This window comes from Uloborus diversus, unplaced genomic scaffold (assembly GCF_026930045.1).
Source record: "Uloborus diversus isolate 005 unplaced genomic scaffold, Udiv.v.3.1 scaffold_682, whole genome shotgun sequence".
NCBI lineage: Eukaryota > Metazoa > Arthropoda > Arachnida > Araneae > Uloboridae > Uloborus > Uloborus diversus.
Window position 1 is genome coordinate 52,330 of NW_026558882.1, and position 20,643 is coordinate 72,972.

A 20,643-nucleotide genomic window follows, 5' to 3' on the forward strand; every position below is an offset into this window, starting at 1 on the left:
AAATTGAGAGAAATGTGTTTTATTTGACTTTTAAACTCACAGCGAATCATAATTTCACAAAAGTTTATTAAACAAAACATACATACAAAACAATTTTCTAGTTAAAAAAATTGTACATCTATGAAGTGCTTTTAAACAATTTCAGATCTGGCGATAACATGTATCATGAACTTCCATCTGTTTCTTTATCCAATTTCTGCGATGGCAATAGCCCCCGAATCGACAAGTCATACACTACCTCCTCCACTTTCTTCAGGTTGTATTTTAAACCATCAAATTTCTTCCTCAGCGAGTCATTTTTCAAATTTAATAATCTGAAACCAACATTCATTTCTGACACAAACTCAGATATTTGCACTGGGCGGTTGTAATCTCCATATGTGGCTGAATTCAATGACAGCCTAGTCTGCAGGAAAAACTTCATTTACAATGAAATATACAAAAACAGAAGATTAACTAAGAAAATAAATGAATTAAAAAAAAAAGTTATTAGTTGCAAATACATGAAGGAAATTAAACATTCATATGTATGTCTAGGGACATTTTGGTTGAACCTTTAGTACTGGAATGTGTGGACCAGAAACATTCAGGAAAGAAAACAAATTACACATTTTATTCAAAAGCTTTTATTAAAATTTATAGTAAAAGTATAACACACAAGTTTTGCAATTGCAAAATTGATATGAAAAAAAAAAAAAAAAACTGCAATCGTGAAATGTAACCTTGAGCAGGGCAATTATCCACCAGCAAACTGATCCTCCTCTTTTCTTTTCATATATATTTATATGAATTATGAACCACTCAGACGATAATTTAGAAGTCAATCAAAGTAGAAAAAATAAGAAAATGTTATTTCTTTGCCAGAGTTTGAAAATGAAATATTGTTTCTAAAGAGTAAGAAATCACCTTCGAGAAAAATATTGTCTTATCGAAGTTTAAGACAGAAAAATACCAATAAATTAAAAGGCAATTTACATTATGTTGTATGCAAGTTTAGACAGGTTGCAAATAATATCTATACAGAAGATTTTATTGTTGTATAGTACACAGGTTCTGGAGGAGGTTATACAGCATTAACAAGAAATTTAAATAAAATAAAAAACACAACTGTAAACGTGGTTTAGATGCATTAATACATATTGGGTAGAAAAAAAGCACCAAACAAAGCTAAAAGTTTGCCACTTGAGCAATTTTTGCTCCTTTCTTTCTTGAGCTTCAACTAAAAAATTAACACCATTTCATCAAAATAATGTAGACAATACTGATTTTTTTCCAAAGCTATTAATTTAAAGATTAATAGCAATGATTTTTTTCCAAAGCTATTAATTTAAAGATAATACAAGAATGAAATTTTAAGAGCAAATTATTTTAATTGAAGCAATGAGAAGCAAAGGGATGTAAGTGGAAATTTTAAAGTTTTGAGTAAAACGCGTTTAAAGTTGCAGTCCTAAGTAGGCTTTCATGGAAATTTTTTTCTAAATTTCTCACTTCCTCAAATGCATTAAACAAAAATTAAAGTATCATTTTTTTATGTAAATTATTAGCTCCAAGTACTAAATTCAAATCATTTAAAACAAAATGAGAACATTAATAGTTATTCCTGAAATAATACTAGACTTATTAACATATCAACTGTCTCAAAAGTAGTCATTTAGTTTCAAAAGCTACTTTTTTATGGTTGAATTTCCCAGTCCATAAACGGAAAAATTTCATTTGTGGAGGAGGGAGGGGAGCAATACTAGTTTAGGTACAAATAAGACAGTAAAGCCTTAAACTTACCAATTCATCTGCTAAAAGAAGCAATCCCAAAAGGAAGTCATCTAACTCAATGTGAAAAGCATCATTTGGATTTGCACTAACTGGGGAGGAAAAAAACAATACGTGTATAGCTTGACCACGAAAAGAAGGCAGATGACTTTGAAGCAAAAACATCATTTGTATCATTTGTAATAGGTTGTTTGTTATTATTTTGGAATAGATAGGATTAGCGAGACCATGCCTTTTACTATTCGGTGCTTTCTGGCAGATTCTACCCAGTACAAATGATGTTTCGCTTCAAGGTCATTAACCTTCTTTTCGTGGTCAAGCTTTACACTCCGTTATACAGCTAAAAACTATACAGCTAAACTACACAGATAAAAATCACAGGACATTTTCAATGTCAGACATTTTTTCAGATTTCTAGAGATAACAGAATGGATTGTTCTGCAATTTTCTTCATATTAATGTCATGCTTGAACTCCCACTTTTCTCTCACAAAATTACATCATACACCTATTCCCTGGACCAAAGAAAAATCGAATGATCTTGATTATTCTGTTTCTAATAAAGCTAGAAATTCAATGTCATGTCACAAAACATTTAACTTCTCATGTTCAATTATCCCACACAATTTGATATTATTGAAAGTAATTTCACACCATACATTTAAAAAAAATAGCTTGTTTGCTATGTTCAATTTTTCTGTACTATTTTATAAAAATGGCATGCACATTTCAAAAGGTATAAATATTTCCTTCAAAACTCATTTTTTGTCATATTATGGTAATGATTGTTTTTGGTTTTTTAACATATAAAGTATTACACCAGATATCAGCAAACACACAAAATTTGATAACAGATGGAATAAACATTACACTGAGATTTAAAATGAAAGTACTATTTAAAATAAAAAATTTTAACTTTCATAATTTGGTAGGATTTATAAGTGTATGACCAGGGCCTGATCAGAGCATAGTAGGGCCTAGAGCTCATGCAGGCCTTCCCTTCTCTCTCATACAACATACTCGTCATTAGAGACGTACCGAGTAGCACTTTGGCCGAGTAGCCGAGTACCGAGTACTCGGCCTTTCACTACTCGGCCGAGTACCTAGTTACGGAGTACTCGGCCTTTCACGACTCGGCCGAGTTACCAAGTACCAATTATGTTTTAAGAAGAACCACCGACACACATGTGATGAATATTGAACTTATTGGAATAGTAGTATAAACCTCCTTGTCCATATAATAGTTTTTAAAACTAAATTCCTGCTGAAATTTAATTACGCATTATATAAACAATTTTGTTTGTGTCAAAAATTTTACAAAAAAATTATATTTAAAATTCAAAATAAATAAATAAAAGGTATGATTAATCAAGTTTGAATTAAAACAAATTACAGTGAAATCCCTCTAATGCAGACACTAACAGGACAATTTTTTTTTGTCCACAATAAAGAGGTGTCCGCAGGACAGGGGTTTAATAATGTTATTTGCATTGGAACTGGGGAATTAAAAACTGTCCGCATAAGAGGGGTGCCCGTTAGGAGGGGTTTCACTGTATACCAATCGATTATAGTTCTAGTCCGCCAAACATAAATAATTTTTAAAAGCAGATAAAACAAATGTGCAGGAACACTGCAGACACGTGTTTCTGACCCCCCATTACAAGGAACGTCTTTTTCAGTGCATAACATGTGAGCTAAAGAATGTAAAGACATACGACAAAAAAATCTGACTTTTGTCGGATGCCTTTAAATCCACGAGCTCCCATTTTGTGCATTGAGAAAGAAATTCCTTGTAATGCCAAAACACATGTCTGCAGTGTTCCTGCAGTGTGCTTTTAACGTTGTTTTATTTCCTTTTATTTTTTAAGCAAAGGTAATTTATATTTTTTATAACTAATTTTTGTTTGTAGCAAAAATAAATTTTTAATATAAAAATTCCATATTTTCTATACATACCTTTTTTGCATAATTTTTAATAAATAAGTTTTATTAACTTTGGGGACATTAAAATAAAGATTTATTCCACAAACTTCATTATTCTCAAAATTTAAATTTGACTTATAAATTTTAACTGTAAATGATTGCAGAATATAATGCTTGCTCTTTTTTTTAATAAATTTTAGTATCTGTCTTGGACAATTTTTTGCAACTACTCGGTATTGGCCGAGTATCTGATCAGAATTCGGCCGAGTACCGCGTACTCGGCAAATTGGCCGAGTACCGAGTACTCGGTACGTCTCTACTCGTCATGCATCATTACAATATTTTATAAAGTTTTTGTGTTTTTTTTTGGTATGCATTATATGAGCCTAAAAGCATATATTTACTTTGATACCTATCTTAGTGAATCTCTTTCTTCAATATGCACTTTATTTGTATTCTTAACTATAATTTCCAGTGCCAATCTCTATAGAAGCTTTTTCTTCAAATGTTGAATTGAAAGTTGTAAAGATTAGTCTTATGAATACAACTAAAGTACTAATTAAAATTATTCTATATGAACACACTGTAATATAATTTTAATAAAGGGGAAAAAGGCACACATGTGAACAATTTTTTTTCATTTCATTATTTTCAAAAATATTATTAATGTCTCAGAACAAAACTTTCCCATGATTCAATACTAGTCTTTTCTTTGTGTCATGGAATTTTCAAAAAATTTTTAGAACTATATTTCTTTACTTTACGGTATTTTTAAAAATGTCTTCAATTGTGTCCAGAGCCATATGAACACCTTTAACAAATGCAGAACAAATATCATATTTCAACAAAAAAACTCTTTAAATGAAACATATACATCTTTACCGATTGCATTGAAGAGTTTGTTATCTTTACTGTGTCAGTTTAAATGTTACAGTAGTTGTATCATTAAGAAAATATTTTTACTCATATACAACACTATCAAATTTTAACTCACTGCTCACTATCAAATTTTAGTTTTGTAGCATGTTCTGATCACTGAATAGACAAGAAAAAAACTTGTAAGACTATATAGTACAAAGAATATTTTACTATGTAAAGATTGTTCTTATTTACTATGCTTTTAAGCTTTATGCAAACTATGATAATGTATTCTCAAATAATTTCAAACTTTAACAATATTTAATAATAAATTTAAGAACTGGTTGTATAAAAAGAGTACTTATAGATATTTACACTTTTTTACCACTAACTCCCAATTATTGGCGGTCAGATTATCTGCGGGTCTTTTCATTTTTAAAAATTGTCGTTAAATGTTTTTAAAACTCATGATTTGCATTTTTTACCTATTGTTTGCGTTATCTGCCATTTTTGCTTATCCGCAGTTACCGTGCCACCCTATTCCGCGAATAATCGAGAGTTAACTGAAGTTTATGACTTTTCCCTACAATCTGAACTTGTATTCATATATCGACCATGTAAGGACCAAGCAAAACACATTTAAAACTTGATGACTTTCATTAAAAATTCCATTTACTTACTGAAAATATGAATTCAAGATACTGACCTCCTAAAAATTCAGCACCTTCTTCTCTTTCCAAAAGTTTTCCACTTTCTAAGTAGACAATAAAAGAGGCTGAAAATATGAGTCTTTGGGTTACAAACCTCCAATGATCATGATACCTGAAAAAGAAATTCCACTTTTACTAAAACCAGATATTTCTTTCAGAAAAAAGTATGAGGCAAATTATTTTTGATTTTTAAACCAGAAATAGGAAAAAAAAATCCAAGCGCAAACTTATCATTTACTTTGGTGGTACTGCAGTCATAGTCAAAAATTACAACTAGTTTATTGCAAAAGAAATATGTGGAAGAATTTTTAGTCTTCAAATGAGGTCACATTTTAAGGCAATCTACAACTTAAGGCAAGTTCCAAATTCTTCTTGGCTCCTAAGGTTTTACTATTTTTGTCGATCTCTGTAGATATACACTGTGTGTCTATGAGCATTGATACAAACTTGCAGGGCATGTGGAGAGCACATTGACAGTTTGGAATCCCATAGCATTGCAGGGTTGGAAATAGATCCTTCAAACAACAGAGAGTGTCTGATAAGAGTCTGGTAAGAGAGTGGTTCTCCCTTTTGGTACTAAATGCTTTGAAACAATTTACTTTGGAAGTTAAATTGCTCACCAGCTTTGGAAATTGCAAGCAGTTCCATTCAGACTGCTTCCTGATCCGAGCTTGATACCCTGGTTCACCACAAATTATATCATATTTTGGCAGGTGCAAGTTCAATAGTATCATTATAATGACTATTTTCTAGGCATTAAACTTTTTCGGCTAGGCTGATCTTGCCAGAATAAAACCATAGTTGGCCAAAATTTGGCACTTATGCCAAAATCTCCAGTATCAAAATATTTCCCACCAATGGGTACCTACTTTAACTTCAAGAACTTTTGTTAATTAAATGCTGAAATATAATGCAACGCATTTGGAACAGTGCTACTCCAGTATTATTTTAATCTATTGAAAACTATAGCATTCATGTATTCAGCCTTTGTTTGAAATTTTAAATGCCGATAATGAAATTCAACCCATTTTTCTACCTCATTCAGTTTCAACGATTTAATTGGCTGCTGTGACACCATCATTGAATTTTGATAAGCGGGTAAGGGGTTGCCATGATGTCAAACTTTTTTTTCTCACCACATTCGATCCCACAACCCCCTATGTTACACTTTGCTTTTCCACTCCCCCTCTATTTTGTTACATGTGATATTATTTTTCATAAGCAAATTGTTAAAAAAATGAAGGATGTCTCACTTCTTCCCTCCCTCTCTAGTCACATTTTCATGAACGCCAGTTCCCCTCAAAGCAGGACATAATTTATAGACAATCCCTAAGATACAGTCAAAAAAGGCACACGGGAAATGGGTTAAGGTCTGTAGTTATTCTTGCAACCCGTCAAGAAAAATAATTAACAGTAAATAGCTGCAAATCATTTTGTGGCATAAAATATAATTTACTTGCTTGAATATTTACATTATTTACAAAAATAGTATGCAGTAAATAGCAAATATACATTGTATGTTTATTAAGATGTTCATTTATGAAACAAAAAAACTTTTATCCTTCTTAAGAATTTGAAATTATGTCCTCAATATGAAAATAAATTAACAGAAAAGGAAATTTTACCTGTGAAACTGATCGACAGGAATTATTTCTTTCAGCTTCCCAAATAGTACTTTGATGTTGCAAAACTGTTCTCTTCCCTTCTGACATAGAGTTGAAACTAAATGTAAATTAGTCAAAATTAAATAAATAAATACTTCTTATAATTCCATGAAGATAAAAAAAATATGAATGTTCAAAGCACAAAAATTTATACTTCATGAAAAAGAAAGGATACAAAAGTTTTTTAAAAAAATACTATATAATTGAATAATACACATTTTATATTATAAACATCAAATACTAGTGATAGAACAAAATGAAAAGACAATAAAAATGAAGGTAGAGGAAAAGGGGGCTCATGTGAACACGGGGCACATGTGAATATGGTACGAGAGACCTTGTTAGCGTATCAGAAACTATGGGTCCGGCCTTTGGGAGGATTGGCTTGGAATCGAATTAGTTTAAATTTCGAAGGATTACGGGTAGCGGCAAGTAAACTGGCAATGGGCCAACCTTGACTATGTGATTCTTTCGCTTGACTTCTGGTGCTGAAGCAAGAAGTTAATATAATTTAAACAAATTTTGGAATCAGTCTTTTTTCTCTGCGCAAATGGACTCATTTGTTCTTGTTTATTGCTTTGTTTTTTTCTTTTCTACTGTTGTTGTTGAGAGAAGTGGAAATTGACATTTATCTGATTAGGAGGAATGAGGAAGAATAAAATATTTCTCTTTTTTTCCAGAGGATTGGTATTCCGAGCGCATTAATAAAAGTACAAGTGTGACTCATTAAACAGGCATATTGAAGTTCATGAATATTTTGTCTCTTGATTCGCTCTTTTCAGACCAGAAACCGCTCAATCCCTGGTCCAGCACCCCCAGAGGTATCATTTCACTTGGAGGACTTTGTGACCACAAGCATATTTAACGTTTCCCAGCCACCATTAATGAAGACGGTGGATCTTCGACCATGGAGGATGGAACCTGGGACCGTCCGGTCACAAGTCCGATGCCTTACCGATCAGGCCACCACGGCCCCCTACCGGAGCACACAATCCATCCCTCCCCCTATATCTGCTCATATAAAAATTCCTTAATAATTTTTGTTCGAAAAGATGTTTTGGATTATCAAGGAATCTCTTGATAATCCAAAATTCGACATTCAGTTATAACCCTATTCAAATAACCCACTCAAAAAGCAATCATTCGATTTTAAAACTATTCCAAATCCATCCTTCTCAAGAGCGATAGTGAACCATCTACGGAGCTCTTCCCAAATTGCAATACACCCCACCCCCCCAAAAAAAAAACAAAATCCCCGAAAAACTACAATTCCGCAGTTTGCGTCACACCCCTCCCCCCTTTTTGTCATCCCCTACGAATAAATCACACGAGAAGTAAAATACTTGTTTTATTAAGAAATTAATAAACACAACCCATGTCACCCACAGACCTGTTCACGTGTTCATTCATTAACACCTTTCACTCAAAACATATCATTGGACTACTAGAATTATTCAATAATCAAGCATTCGACAGCACACATTTCATTATATAACACTATTTGAATGAAACATTCAAGAGGCATTTATTTGATCACAAAATCATTTCAATCACAGCGGTATCTATTTCTCAAATGTGGTGGCGCATCTTTTCACCCAGGACCCCCCTCCCCCCTTCAATAAGGATATTCCCTAAAAAAGACTAACATCCATTAAGAATTTCAAAGGCGTATTTTGCGCCACATGACCAGGGCTGTCCTATTCTTCCACCCCGGACAAAATTTCATTTTGTCCATTTCGTCCACTTCATCAGTAAACTTAAAGTTTTTAATTAAAAATTGGAAGTTGGAAAATAGTAATTAATTATATAGATTTCCTTATTCAAGTAATATTTTAATATTAATTATATTAAAAAAAATAATTATATCTGTATATAAATAATTGATGGTAAAATATTTTAAAGTTAAAATTAAAAAAAAGTAAAATCAGTTGCAGTTTATGTAAGTGTGTTAATAAATTAAATGAGTGTCAAAATAAATTATAATGCATGTAATAGCATCTATAAAACAAGCACATCAGTTACATAAAAAGTAGTCGAAAACTTTGTACTGCATAGTGAATAAAATATGACAACGTATATAAAGTACAAATTCAGAATGAAAAAAGGTTAAAAAACCAGCAAACAGCTGTTTCGGCACTCTAAAATACAAGTGCCATCATCAGTACAATTAAAAACAAAGACAGGTTCAACCCGACTAAAACACAGTCGAGGCGAACAATGGAATGAGAGACGAGTTGTAAAAGATATGAGAGCAGTACCGGAAACGATGACGTCAAGGTTACGTCAGAACTACAGAGGACAGTTGCACTCAGGAGAAAACGTCACGGACAAAAAATAAATCAAATAACAGACTTCCAAACATTAGGAAAAGGGGGAGTGCTAGACAAATCATTGACGATTAAATTAGCATTTTTCCATATGTAATATGACTCCCAAAAATCTAAATCATGAATGGACGAACACTCGTGAATAACTTTGGCGGAAGAAAAAATAAAATTATGACCGCAAGGCCAACAATGTTGAGCAATAGAGGAGCGTTTGAGATCCTGTTTTTTGACGTAATTTTCGTGTTCTTTTATCCGGAATTTGAGGGATCATCGAGTCTGCCCAATGTAGGCCAATTTGCACTGGCAGGAAACACTATAAACACATCAGTTGTAAATTTTATGATGTTTATCTGTGATGTGGAGGTTCATTGCCCATAATAAGTGCATTTATAAAATTAAAAAGTAGAAATAAAAAGTTTTTAAAGGTTGGAGTTTCAAAACATTAAAAATCATATTTAAAAAAAGAAAGAAAGAAAGAAAAACTACGTGATATTAATTTTAAAAAATGTTGGCATGAAGTGAAATCTGTTCTTGCAATACAAATACAAATGTGATGATCAGCAACTGGCTCTGACTAGGCCGTTCCTAGTCAATTTATTAGTCCCCATTCCCGAATGAAGATTAATGACCCTTTTAAAGGTATCTACTCTCTTGCCTATTATAGCCTATTCCGGTACACTGTTCTGAGTACCCACAAACCTACTAAAGTAGTAATTTTTCTTAATTTGTATGACATCAACATATCCATAAAATATGCGAGTACATAAATATTTTGCTATTTGGTGACATCAATAAAAACTCAAAAAATATAACAGTTATAAAATATTTTTAGTCTATAAATCTTTGTTTTGTATATATATTTCCAAGCATTTTTATTTGACTTTCCCATCGAGTTCATTTTCTACTATTGTATATACTAGTCGAATCATGCCCCATTGTTAAATTTTATTACTTTTAAGTAAATTATGATCTAAAATTAGCTGCACAAAGGGGAAATTAAAAAATTTTTTAGAATAATGAAATTCTAAAGCTAATGATTCTATTTTAATTAAATGATTAATTCATGATAGAAAATTTATTAGAGTAATATACTAATATTATTAAACCATAACAATAAATTTATGTATGTACAATCAGCTTATTTTTCATTTCATCCATTTTCTTCCGGCGTCCCGGACTTTTTACAAAAAAGTGGACAAAATAGCAACAATGCACATGAGCCACTTCCCCAGTGAACACCTCAGTGCATCCCGTCATTCCAAATTTTTCTGGAGAAAGGTCAAAGGATATATACTCAATGCAATTTTTTTCGGAAGACAAACGAAACCATGCCCATTCATATGTGAAAACATTAACTTTTCAAAACCAGCCCTCTGACCTCCTGAATGATGGATCCGCCCTTGCAACTGAATCACTTCAGAAGACAACTACTCAGAGGTTCATTCGATTATCAAATTGATCCATATATACACTGCTCGAGTGATAGACACCTCAAGAACTCAGGATCTTGAGAAGTTCACAAAGTGAGAACTTGAGCAGTTGATTGCTCGAGTGATTGATATCTCGAGAACTCAACATCTCGAGAAGTTCACAAAGTGAGAGCTCAAGCAGTTGATCGCTCCAGTACTCGGAAAGTGATAATGGAGAACTTAAGCAGATGATTGCTCGAGTTCTCGGAAAGTGATAATCGAGAACTCGAACAGACCATCGCTCAAGAACCCGGAAAGAGATAATCGAGATCTCCAGATGCGGTAATCGAGAACTTGAGATGTAATAATCGAGTTCTTGAATGATCCTGAATAATTGAGTGATTCGATTATGAGAACTGAATTATGTCCATCACTACTTGGTACTAATTTCATCAACCTACAGAAGAAAAGAAAAGCAGAGTTGATTAATTGTGCCCAATACGGGAATAGAACCGGGTCTGCGGCCTGGAAGTGTGAAATGCTACCACTAGGCAACTGGGTTTCAAAACTTTAAGCTATAGTTGATTATTAATTTTATTATGAAAAATGTAAAAATTTAATCTCACTGTGAGACACGTAGTCATACAAAAGAAAATCTTGCAAAATAGGGGGCTGACGAGAGATTTGATCAGCAACTATGGGCCCTGTTTTTGTCGGGCCCAGCATGAAATCGGAGTAATGTAAGTTTTATGGGGTAAAGGAGAACAAGCTGAAAAGGGCCCCACCTTGAGTCAAATATAACTCAAAAGGGCACCCCAAGCCCTTTTGAGTTATATTTGAATAGCAGAAAAATATTTTTTCTTCCTCAATAAAAATCTTAAAGAAATACTGAGATCCAAGAAATAAAATATTTTAATTGAAGTATAAAAACTTAACAATCATACTTTGGTATTCAACAAATGCTACTATTTGTACATTTAAGTACATGACTTATTGCACTAATTAACAGTTATAAGGAGGGAGTGGAAATTAGAAAAATTTAACTCACTTTGTGACAATCCTTGAGGCTTATGAATACCTTGAAGAAGAGTAATTATTTCTCTACTGTTTTGCTCAATTTCTTTAACAATTTCTCTTATCTTCTACAAAAAATAAAAAAGCAATTTGTTTTATCAGAGATTTTCAACACTTACATTTGAAAGATTAATTAATATGCTTTCATAATGCCTACGTTAATATTTTTAACAAGGAAAAGGACATAGATAAACCATAAGCAAGGATTACTTGCCGCAATGAACATATAATGAACTAATCTGTTTAAAAAGTATTTTTCATGTTCATGAAAATATTATTATATATTTGCAAAACTATACTTCGTGCCAGAAGCAATGGTTTTCTGTTTTTTTTTTCCTTCTTTTTTTCTGATTAATCAATTACCACCAACAAAATTACAAGATTTTGTTGAATGAGACAGTGCGTTCTTTTGAAAATGCATTCATACTCGATTTCAACACCAACAATCTTTGTACATTCAAAACAGTTTAAATATACTTTGTTGAAAATAATGTTGAACTAGCTAACCAGTGCAATGCATTTGCGCTCAACAGAAGAAATTCATATACAGCTTTTAAGTAATATTTTGAAATACAGGCAAAAATTGACGTTTGTTTATATTTTGCTGATAGCAGTGAAAAAATCTTTAAAATAATGTCTTACTTTTAAAGTTTGATGAAATATTCAGAAAGTTACGGCACACTCAAAAAAAAAAACCTTAAACAGACAATATACATGCTTAATTTAGTGACATTATTTAAAAAATATATACAGGGTGTTTCTGAATGCTTGGGCAAAACTTTAAGGGGTGATAGAGGGGATGATAAGAAGCAAAAATCATATAGTAACATTGGTTGCAATTGCATATCTGATGCAATACATGCACACAAAGCCAGAAGTTGATGGATGCAAAACAGGCGACAAATTTATTACACAAAGACGATTTCATACAACATTTCAGTTTTGAAGAAAGATTTAAAGTGGCTGTTGAAATTTGTGGTCTGCAGCTGTAATACATACGTCTCAATGAAGGCGCAATGAATGATGAAGGTTTGTCGAAATGGCTCGCTATTGCAACCATGAGTTCTTTGTCATTGCGACACATGTATTTCAACTACCACTTTAAACCTTTCTTGAAAACTAAAATGCTGTATGAAATTGTCTTTGCATCATAAATTTTTTACCTGCTTTGCATCCATCAACTTCTGGCATTGTGTACATGTAGTGCGTCAGATATGCAATTATGACCAATGTTTCTTTATAAAAACTGCTTAAAGCTTTAACAAGTCTGCACCATCCCCCCCCCCCCCCCCCCCCCCCGCTCAATCACGAGCGTCCCTGACATTTGCATCTATAGGCTGCAGAAAACTGAGAGTGTAAACAAGATGATATTCAACCTTTATTTCATTCGGGCTACATGTGACAACTATTTCACACAGGTTACAACCTGAATGTCATTGATAATTAATGTGCTATAAATATAAAGGTTGTTTCTGAACTCTGGGGCAAAACTTTAAGAGGTGATAGAGGGGTCGATAAGAAGCAAAAATCATAAAGAAACGTTGCAGAAATAACATTTAGAATTCCCGAATGAAATAAAGGTTGAATATCATCTTGTTTACACTCTGTTTTCTGTAGCCTATAGCAATGCAAATGTCAGGGACGCTCGTGATTGAGCGGGGGGAGGAGGGGGGGTGCAGACTACACCATTTAAATTTGTAGAGGGTGTTTTCAGCGTGGCGTACACCACTGCTCTTGGGAGGATAGGCACACTTGCAATGCCAACAAGACGTGATATAGAGCCTCTTACAGTACTTTCTTTAATTGTTCAATACATGGGGTGTGAGAACGCTGTTACAGATATTAACAGCGTCTGGCCGATGGCAGTTAGACTTCTCCTTTTGGTTCTTGAGCAGCATTTTGAAGACTAGATTAAAATACTTATTTCTAACACTGATCAACACACAATTGTTTAAATATGCATAAGAAGAAAGAAAAAACCTTACTTCTCTAGCACTTTCCTCTTCTTCCATGTATTTTTGGAATACAGAAAATATTTCAGTATAATTCTGTGTCATGGCTAAAGGGAAAGAGGGGGAAAACATATTTAATTTGAAATGCCTATATAAAATGCAGTTTTTCTATTTATCGAAGAGTAATAATATTATCTTTTACATATCTTGTTTAATTAGAAATATTAGTTACCAGGGTTCCCATTACAAAGAAAAACGTGAGTGAAAATAAGTCACCCTAAGCAGAAATAAGAGTGAGATTTTTAAAAATTGAGTGAGTTGAATCTTATACAATTTAACAGATGTGACAAAATCAGGAGGAAGTCCTACATCGAAATATTTATGGAGTGAGAGTTCTTTTAAAGGTGTCATGGGCGCCCATATACAAAGTTGCAAGGGGGGGGGGGCTCAAATATTTTCCCTGTAGTTTAGCTGGATATTTCCCTGTGGAAACTGATTTCAGGATGGATTAGAGTCATTAAAATTTCACATTTTTAATAACGTATTCATTAATGACTGGAAAAGAAATGTTTTTACATTTTTGCAATGAAAAAAGTACTAAAAGCAAGAAAGTCCTAATTTCAGGGGGGGGGGCTCGAGCCCCCCTATATGGGCGCCCTTGAAAGGTGCGTGATTCTTGTGGTTTCCCGTTCTCTTGAGAACCCGGTTATAATGCCAAAAAGTTTTTGTTTGTCGTTTACTCTACCCAAAATTGTGAACATGACCAATTAAATTTGTTTTTATTAAATTCCAGACATAACAAATGACAATTATATTTTTTATCACATGGTTATAACCTAATAAATAGACAGAAGAAATATAATTTCAAAGAATACTCATTAATTGTAACACTGCAGTTATTTTTTTTCCGAGACAACATTTTTTTCTGCAAGCTCCCTAAATTAAAAACAAAAGCTAAATCTTGTTTTTTCAGTCCTCAAATGCACAAATGAAATATTTGCTTTAACGTATCATGTTAATTAGAAAGATCAAAAGTTACAAAAAAAAAAATTCTTGTCTGTCAGGCCTGTAACTTTTAAACTCTATCTTTTTTTTTTTTAATTTCAGAATTTGTTTCATTATTTTGAGAGTAAAAGCTTCAGATTCATAAGCTACAGGAAATACCTTTAATTAGATGTTCAATATATTGATTCTTATGAAAAAGTTAAGCATATATATATATATATATCAGGTTACAAATAACATTTCGATGTTAACCGAAAGACTGAGAAGGGTAACATGTATTTTGTAGAATCACCCAAAACGCGAACACATGCATTTAAGTACCAGGGGGTTCATGTCGAGCAATATGAATTTCAGGAACAATGAGACAGTAATAAATGTCCATTAATATTAAACCTAATTTTAGTTCCAAAAGTTCAAGTTAGCAAGTAAGTATCCGTTAATACTTCCAGTTTGGTGACAACGTTTTATTGATAATGGCTTTTTTTTTTTAAATTAATTGAAAATGAACATGCTGCCGTTACGGATCAGTTAGTAAAGTAAAAAATTCTTTGAATTTCGGATACTTTTCATCCGGAAAATAAAATGCACAAAAAAATTATTTTATTTGAAACACAAATATGATAATAGGAAAAATGATACATGAAAGGTTCAATAATTTATTTAAATGCCAAACTGCTGTTTAATCACCAGGTTGCAAGTGAATAGTTTTAGGTTACCTGATCAGTGCACGAAACAATATCGTCATTGACCTTATAATCAATGTATTCAATTGGTATAGTGGTTTTAGTTACGGCACACCTTGCAGCAGCAGAAAATTTTGCATTGTTTCTGTAATCAGGTTGTAATTTTGACCGGACAGCTGTTTAAAGAGGTTTTAATCGTCCAGAAGAAAATGTGAAACAAATTTGATTGGGTGCATAAGAAAATCATACTTACTTGAAGATTGAAGACGAAATATGAAATCACAACAAACTGACAATACAAACGAAAACAAAACAATGCCGATTTCATACAGCCGGCTACAGTTAACACGTTGTCCGTCCAAAAAGACTGAGCTATCCACTGGATGGAGAAGCTACCTCGCCATCCAATGAACATCGTAGAAACTTTTTTTTTTTTTCTCATTTCCAATTCGTAACTCCAGAGCTCGAATATACTACCTTGCGGTGATAAACAATACTAAAGAAAAAGGTAAAACATTGCATTCCATGTGTTTTCTTTGGGGGTAAATTACAGGCTTCAGACAGTTTGTGGTGTAATGTGATTTCAGAAGAATAGAAAAAGAATGCTTCTCACAAACACGATGAAAAATTACTGCCATTCACTAAGCGTCAAAGCAAGTTATAAGTTACGGCATTTGTTTGTTTTACCTTTTTCAACCGCCATTAGACAGTGACTGCAGCGCCCCTATAGTTTATTGGAGTTGCGAATACATAAATTAAAACTTTAGAGTGAAAATAAAAACAAGTCATATTAACAATAATTATTTCACAATTAAAACCATGGCTGCGGAGTCGGAGTCAATCTCATTTTGGGATAAAAGAGTCAGATTTGGGAGCCGAAGGTATTTAGTTCAAAGACTCGGAGTTGGAATCGGTCATTTACCTTAGAGTCCGCACATCTGCTCATGTTTGCGGAGTCGGAGTCGGATTTATTTCGGGATAAAGGAGTCGGAGTCAGTCCTTTTGACTCCGTGTTTTAATTTTTGCCAAAGCTACGAAGTCAGAGTCAAAGTCGGGGTTTCGTTTTAAACTTCGAATATTTACGTCTCTGTTTTTTTCACTATGTATTTTTAATCGTATTTAATCATTGAATACGCATATTTCATATACGACGTTAATACAGCACGTCGGTGCATGAAAAATCTAGGGATAAAAAATTTCCTTTTTGTGCCATTCTCAGATTTCGTCACATGAACCTTTATTGCATCAATACTTCTTATAACAAAGTACCTTATAACGTGTATTACTTGAGATAGATAAATTCAAGATGAATAGTATCGAAAAGGCATTTTAACCAGTCGTACCTCGTACACAGAAACTGACGCTGGTCAAGCGTACACCCAGGGGAGGGAAAAGGAGCAGAACCGTGCTTGGAGGGGAGAGAACTCTTTTTTTATTCACATGAAAAGAAAATTGAAATCTGTGCTTTTTTTTCTTTCTTGTTTTGAAAGAAAAAAAAAAGAATGAAAAGGAATACCTAAAAGCTAGAGGTCGCGTGTTCGATTCATGCCAGTGTCCGGAGCCGTGGGTCTTATTTCTTTCTCTTTCGTAGTAAATCTTTGCTGAGTGTGTCTGGAGGTAAGGCGCTTTGTACGCAGTCCTCTGTATGTGAAGCTGTTTGGCTTCTGTATAATTAAATCTACGTTCGAAAAATATTCTTCTTTCGTTGATAAAAGTCTTTATTTTCTGATTTTGGGTCACTTCTGTGCACAGCTCGTACACATATGCAGGGGTGGCCCACTGTTTGGGGGGGGGGCGTGAAGGCGCAGACTGTGCCATTGAAATTTTACGGGAGGGGGGGGAGATGTTTTGAACGGTATTTTTCTCATTGGGGTTTCTTGCTTTTGTGGGGTCTTCACGATATTTAGGGGGGGGTGCGTCCTTGCTCTTTTGGGGTTGGCACCCCTGACACATGTGCAGCACTGTAGTGAAACTCGTCTATTTTAGTTATAGCTTTTCTGTTCAGAATAAAAATTGCCAGTTAAACAACATTTGCGACACAATGAATCTAATTTTCAATGGAAAGCAGATCACATTTCTTTCTACTATCAAGGGCAAAAATGCATATTATGGCATATTGATAAAACTACCAAACTATTATCCGTCAGAACACGTATGCATCGACATACAATAATCCATTTATAACTACAAGATATTTTCTCCTTCTGCCTGCTACAATCACAAATAGTTTTTTTTTTTTGTCTCATGAATAAAACTTATCAATGTTTAAAGTTAGGCTAAACAACAATTTATTGAAGAATCCATAGCTATCTTGGAGATATGAAATCATCATCGTTTCAGATCAATTAACAATTAAACACCTAAATTCCTAGTCTCAGATATATCTCAATTATCAGTGAAAAGAGCATATGTTTGAAGAGAAAAAGTTTATGGATGGGACTAAATACAACATCAATGATTTCATTTGTTTGTTACATATATACAGCAACTATTTGTTTCTGAGTCATGTTTTTCTACACATTGATTTTATGCATCGATATCTTCAGATAAGTGATTTTCTTATTAAATTCGAGAACCCACATGAACCGTTACTAGTACTCATTACCTATAAAAGATGATGTCTGGAACTTCTTGAAATATATTAATGAAAGTACTATTAATGTCTTCAACTGAATTTTCCGACAAAAACTGAGTCACAAGTTTCTAGCCAGATCGAAAAAACTTTTGTAGAGAGCAAAATAAATAAATAAATAAATAAAATATTTTGATGCATTTGTTGAAGCTATTATTATTGCTTAAGATATAAATTTTATAAAATAATTTTTTTATAAATTTTGCACTGTGCCAGTACATTTTTTCAAAAAATTGAAATGAATGTTACAAACACTTGCTTTTGTATCACTTAGTTATTTATCTATAGTTCTTTGAATTTTCGTAATTTCACATAAAACGCAGAGAAAATGCTAATGTTCTGAATTTTTTTTAAAGCTTGGAAATCAAAATCCAATTTTGAATTTCTTCAAGAAAATAGTAGAAATACTGTTCTATATTCCTGCAAAATTTGAAAGTTGCCGAAAGTTTCAATCATTTAAATTTTTAGGCTAAGTGAAGGGGAAAATCGCCATTTTACAAAATGTCACTAAGTTCAAAATTACTTTGAAGACAAAAGGAGTTAAAATACAATTTCAAAAGTAAGGTATTTCTGTAACGACACTTAGCATGTTATTGGGTCTCAATTTCAGCAAAGCTAATACATTCCTTAAAGCTTGAGATTAAAAAATATAATGCCTAATTATGAGAAAACTGAAATATTTTCAGTTTTTAAAACACAGTTAAAAGTTAACTATAATAATCTTGAAAATTTTACTCATATCAGATGAACTGCCCTACTCCATAGATTGCAACTATAGGATATAACTTTTATGCTTTGATTAAATAGTTAACAAAATACAAGTCTTCAAAAATGTAACATTTAACATTTATGAGAATGCTGTTCAATTTGATCAATTTTCAATTGCACGTAATTATTAAAATAAAAAATATTTAGTCAAAATATTTTAGATATTTTTATATAGGCATAAAAGGAACCTGTATACGAAATTTCATAAAAATCTGTTACCATACGGCCACCACTTTTTTGTGAATTTTGCTCATTTCGGATGGAATTACCCAGTTATAAACAGATTTGCACTAACACTTGGCATAAAAATTATCTTTGACGGCTGAAATTAGAATCAACATGTGCCAAAACTTTTTTGAAGATTTGTATAGTCTCTTAGAATTAACTAAATACTAATTGGATATTTTTATCTAAAAACTATTTAATTTCCTAAAACACACTTGGAATAAAACAGGGCTGCCTAACCTTTTTTCACCCGTGGGTCACACCTCAAATTAAGATGAATTCCGCGGGACAGAATGCATACAATATTTAAATAGATTTGTCTCCCCCCCCCTGAATAACATATTAGAACTATCATACAAACCAAGAATTGCGGCTATCATTACTTACATGCCAATTTAATTAATACGAAGTTTCCATCAGTCATTGTAAAAACCAATTTCCGACTACTGGCTCTAAATTTGCTAGCTACAACCATTCTAAATACTATGTACTGAATAAAGATTAGGGTAACAGCACCAGAGGAACATACAAAAGGGTCCAATAACGAGAGTCATTAAGTTTGGGTTTAAATAATAAGAATTTTAGACGGGTAAAACTGTTGTTTCTGCAACCTATGAATATGGTGCAACCATCTAGTGTCATCAGAGTGAGATTTATGAGCCAGTTGGTATTTACAAGACAGTGGTGGGAGGTTATGAACAGCCACCACGAGGTCTGCCGGTGTTTCATGTTCATTTGAAATTAATAAAGTTTTAGATCAAAAAATAAGCACACAATCTTTTGTACATTTTGAAGAGAAAAGGGGAATTCTGTCCATTACTCATCCTTTTCTCATATCCTATCTGTTACTGGGTATCATCAGAATTGTCAGTGTCTGTTACTGGGGGTCGCACCTTTTTTCGAAATTGAGCAAATAAAAATATAACTAATTCAGAGGATCCAAAAGTAGCCAAACATTAGATGAGTTGTAGTTGCATGAGGGAAAAATAGTTTAAAAAGCTTAAATACATTAAAAGGCTCAGAAAATTTAGTTAACTTGAGAGCGATGTCTTAAGCATGTCTGTTACTGGTGCCGTTACCCTATTGGTAGTTTTGGAAGTTTTCCTAACATAGTGTTTCTTTCGTAACATTCAGCATAGCCAGGGGCGGACACAACTACAGGTTTGCGAGCTTAAAAAAAAGTAAAAAAAAAAAAAAAAAAAGAAGAAGAAGAAGAAGGCGCACAACTTCAAGGGCACAAAAGAAAAAAAAAGAAGTAGCACAGGTTTGGGCGCAACAAAAGAAAGAAATAAAAAACGAAGGTGCACAGCTTCAAGGGCGCAAAGGGGGAGAAAAACAGAGTTGCTCAAGTTCGAGAGCACAAAAAAGGAAAAAAAGAAAAAGAAGAAGACGCACATCTTTAAGGGCGTAAAGTAAAAAAAAAAAGAAAAAAAAAGTCACTCAGGTTCGATGGCACAAAAAATAAATTAATTATTTAAAGAAAGAAAGAAAAAGAAAAAAAAACCCGAAAGTGCACCGCTTCAAGGGCGTAAAGAAAAAACAAAGTCACATAGCTTCGAGAGCGAAAGAGTGCACAGGCGGGAGAGCGCACCGGCCCGCGGGCTAGTCGGCCCCTGAACATAACAACGAGACACACGGATCAGCTTC

The 20,643-nt window shown here is 33.1% G+C and overlaps 1 protein-coding gene across 1 annotated transcript; it reads right to left on the reverse strand.

Annotated features, from left to right (window-relative positions):
* Positions 1 to 58: 58 nt before the first annotated feature.
* On the reverse strand, positions 59 to 15,733 carry LOC129233746 (translin-like). The gene is made up of 7 exons (XM_054867724.1): positions 15,625 to 15,733; positions 13,717 to 13,790; positions 11,706 to 11,799; positions 6,883 to 6,979; positions 5,254 to 5,369; positions 1,780 to 1,859; positions 59 to 406 (listed from the first exon to the last, which is right to left on the reverse strand). Exons 2-7 carry the CDS (start codon positions 13,786 to 13,788, stop codon positions 164 to 166), a joined length of 702 nt encoding a protein of 233 aa, XP_054723699.1. The 5' UTR covers positions 13,789 to 13,790; positions 15,625 to 15,733; the 3' UTR covers positions 59 to 163.
* Positions 15,734 to 20,643: the final 4,910 nt, after the last annotated feature.

What these genes read in the sequence shown, in the direction of transcription:
- LOC129233746 (XM_054867724.1), bottom strand. Translation starts at nt 13,788, where the DNA reads ATGACACAGAATTATACTGAAATATTTTCTGTATTCCAAAAATACATG. An exon ending in GCCTCAAGGATTGTCACAAA is followed by an intron (nt 6,980 to 11,705) that starts GTGAGTTAAATT and finishes ATTTACATTTAG; the next exon opens with TTTCAACTCTATGTCAGAAG. An exon ending in CCTGTCGATCAGTTTCACAG is followed by an intron (nt 5,370 to 6,882) that starts GTAAAATTTCCT and finishes TTTCTTTTTCAG; the next exon opens with GTATCATGATCATTGGAGGT.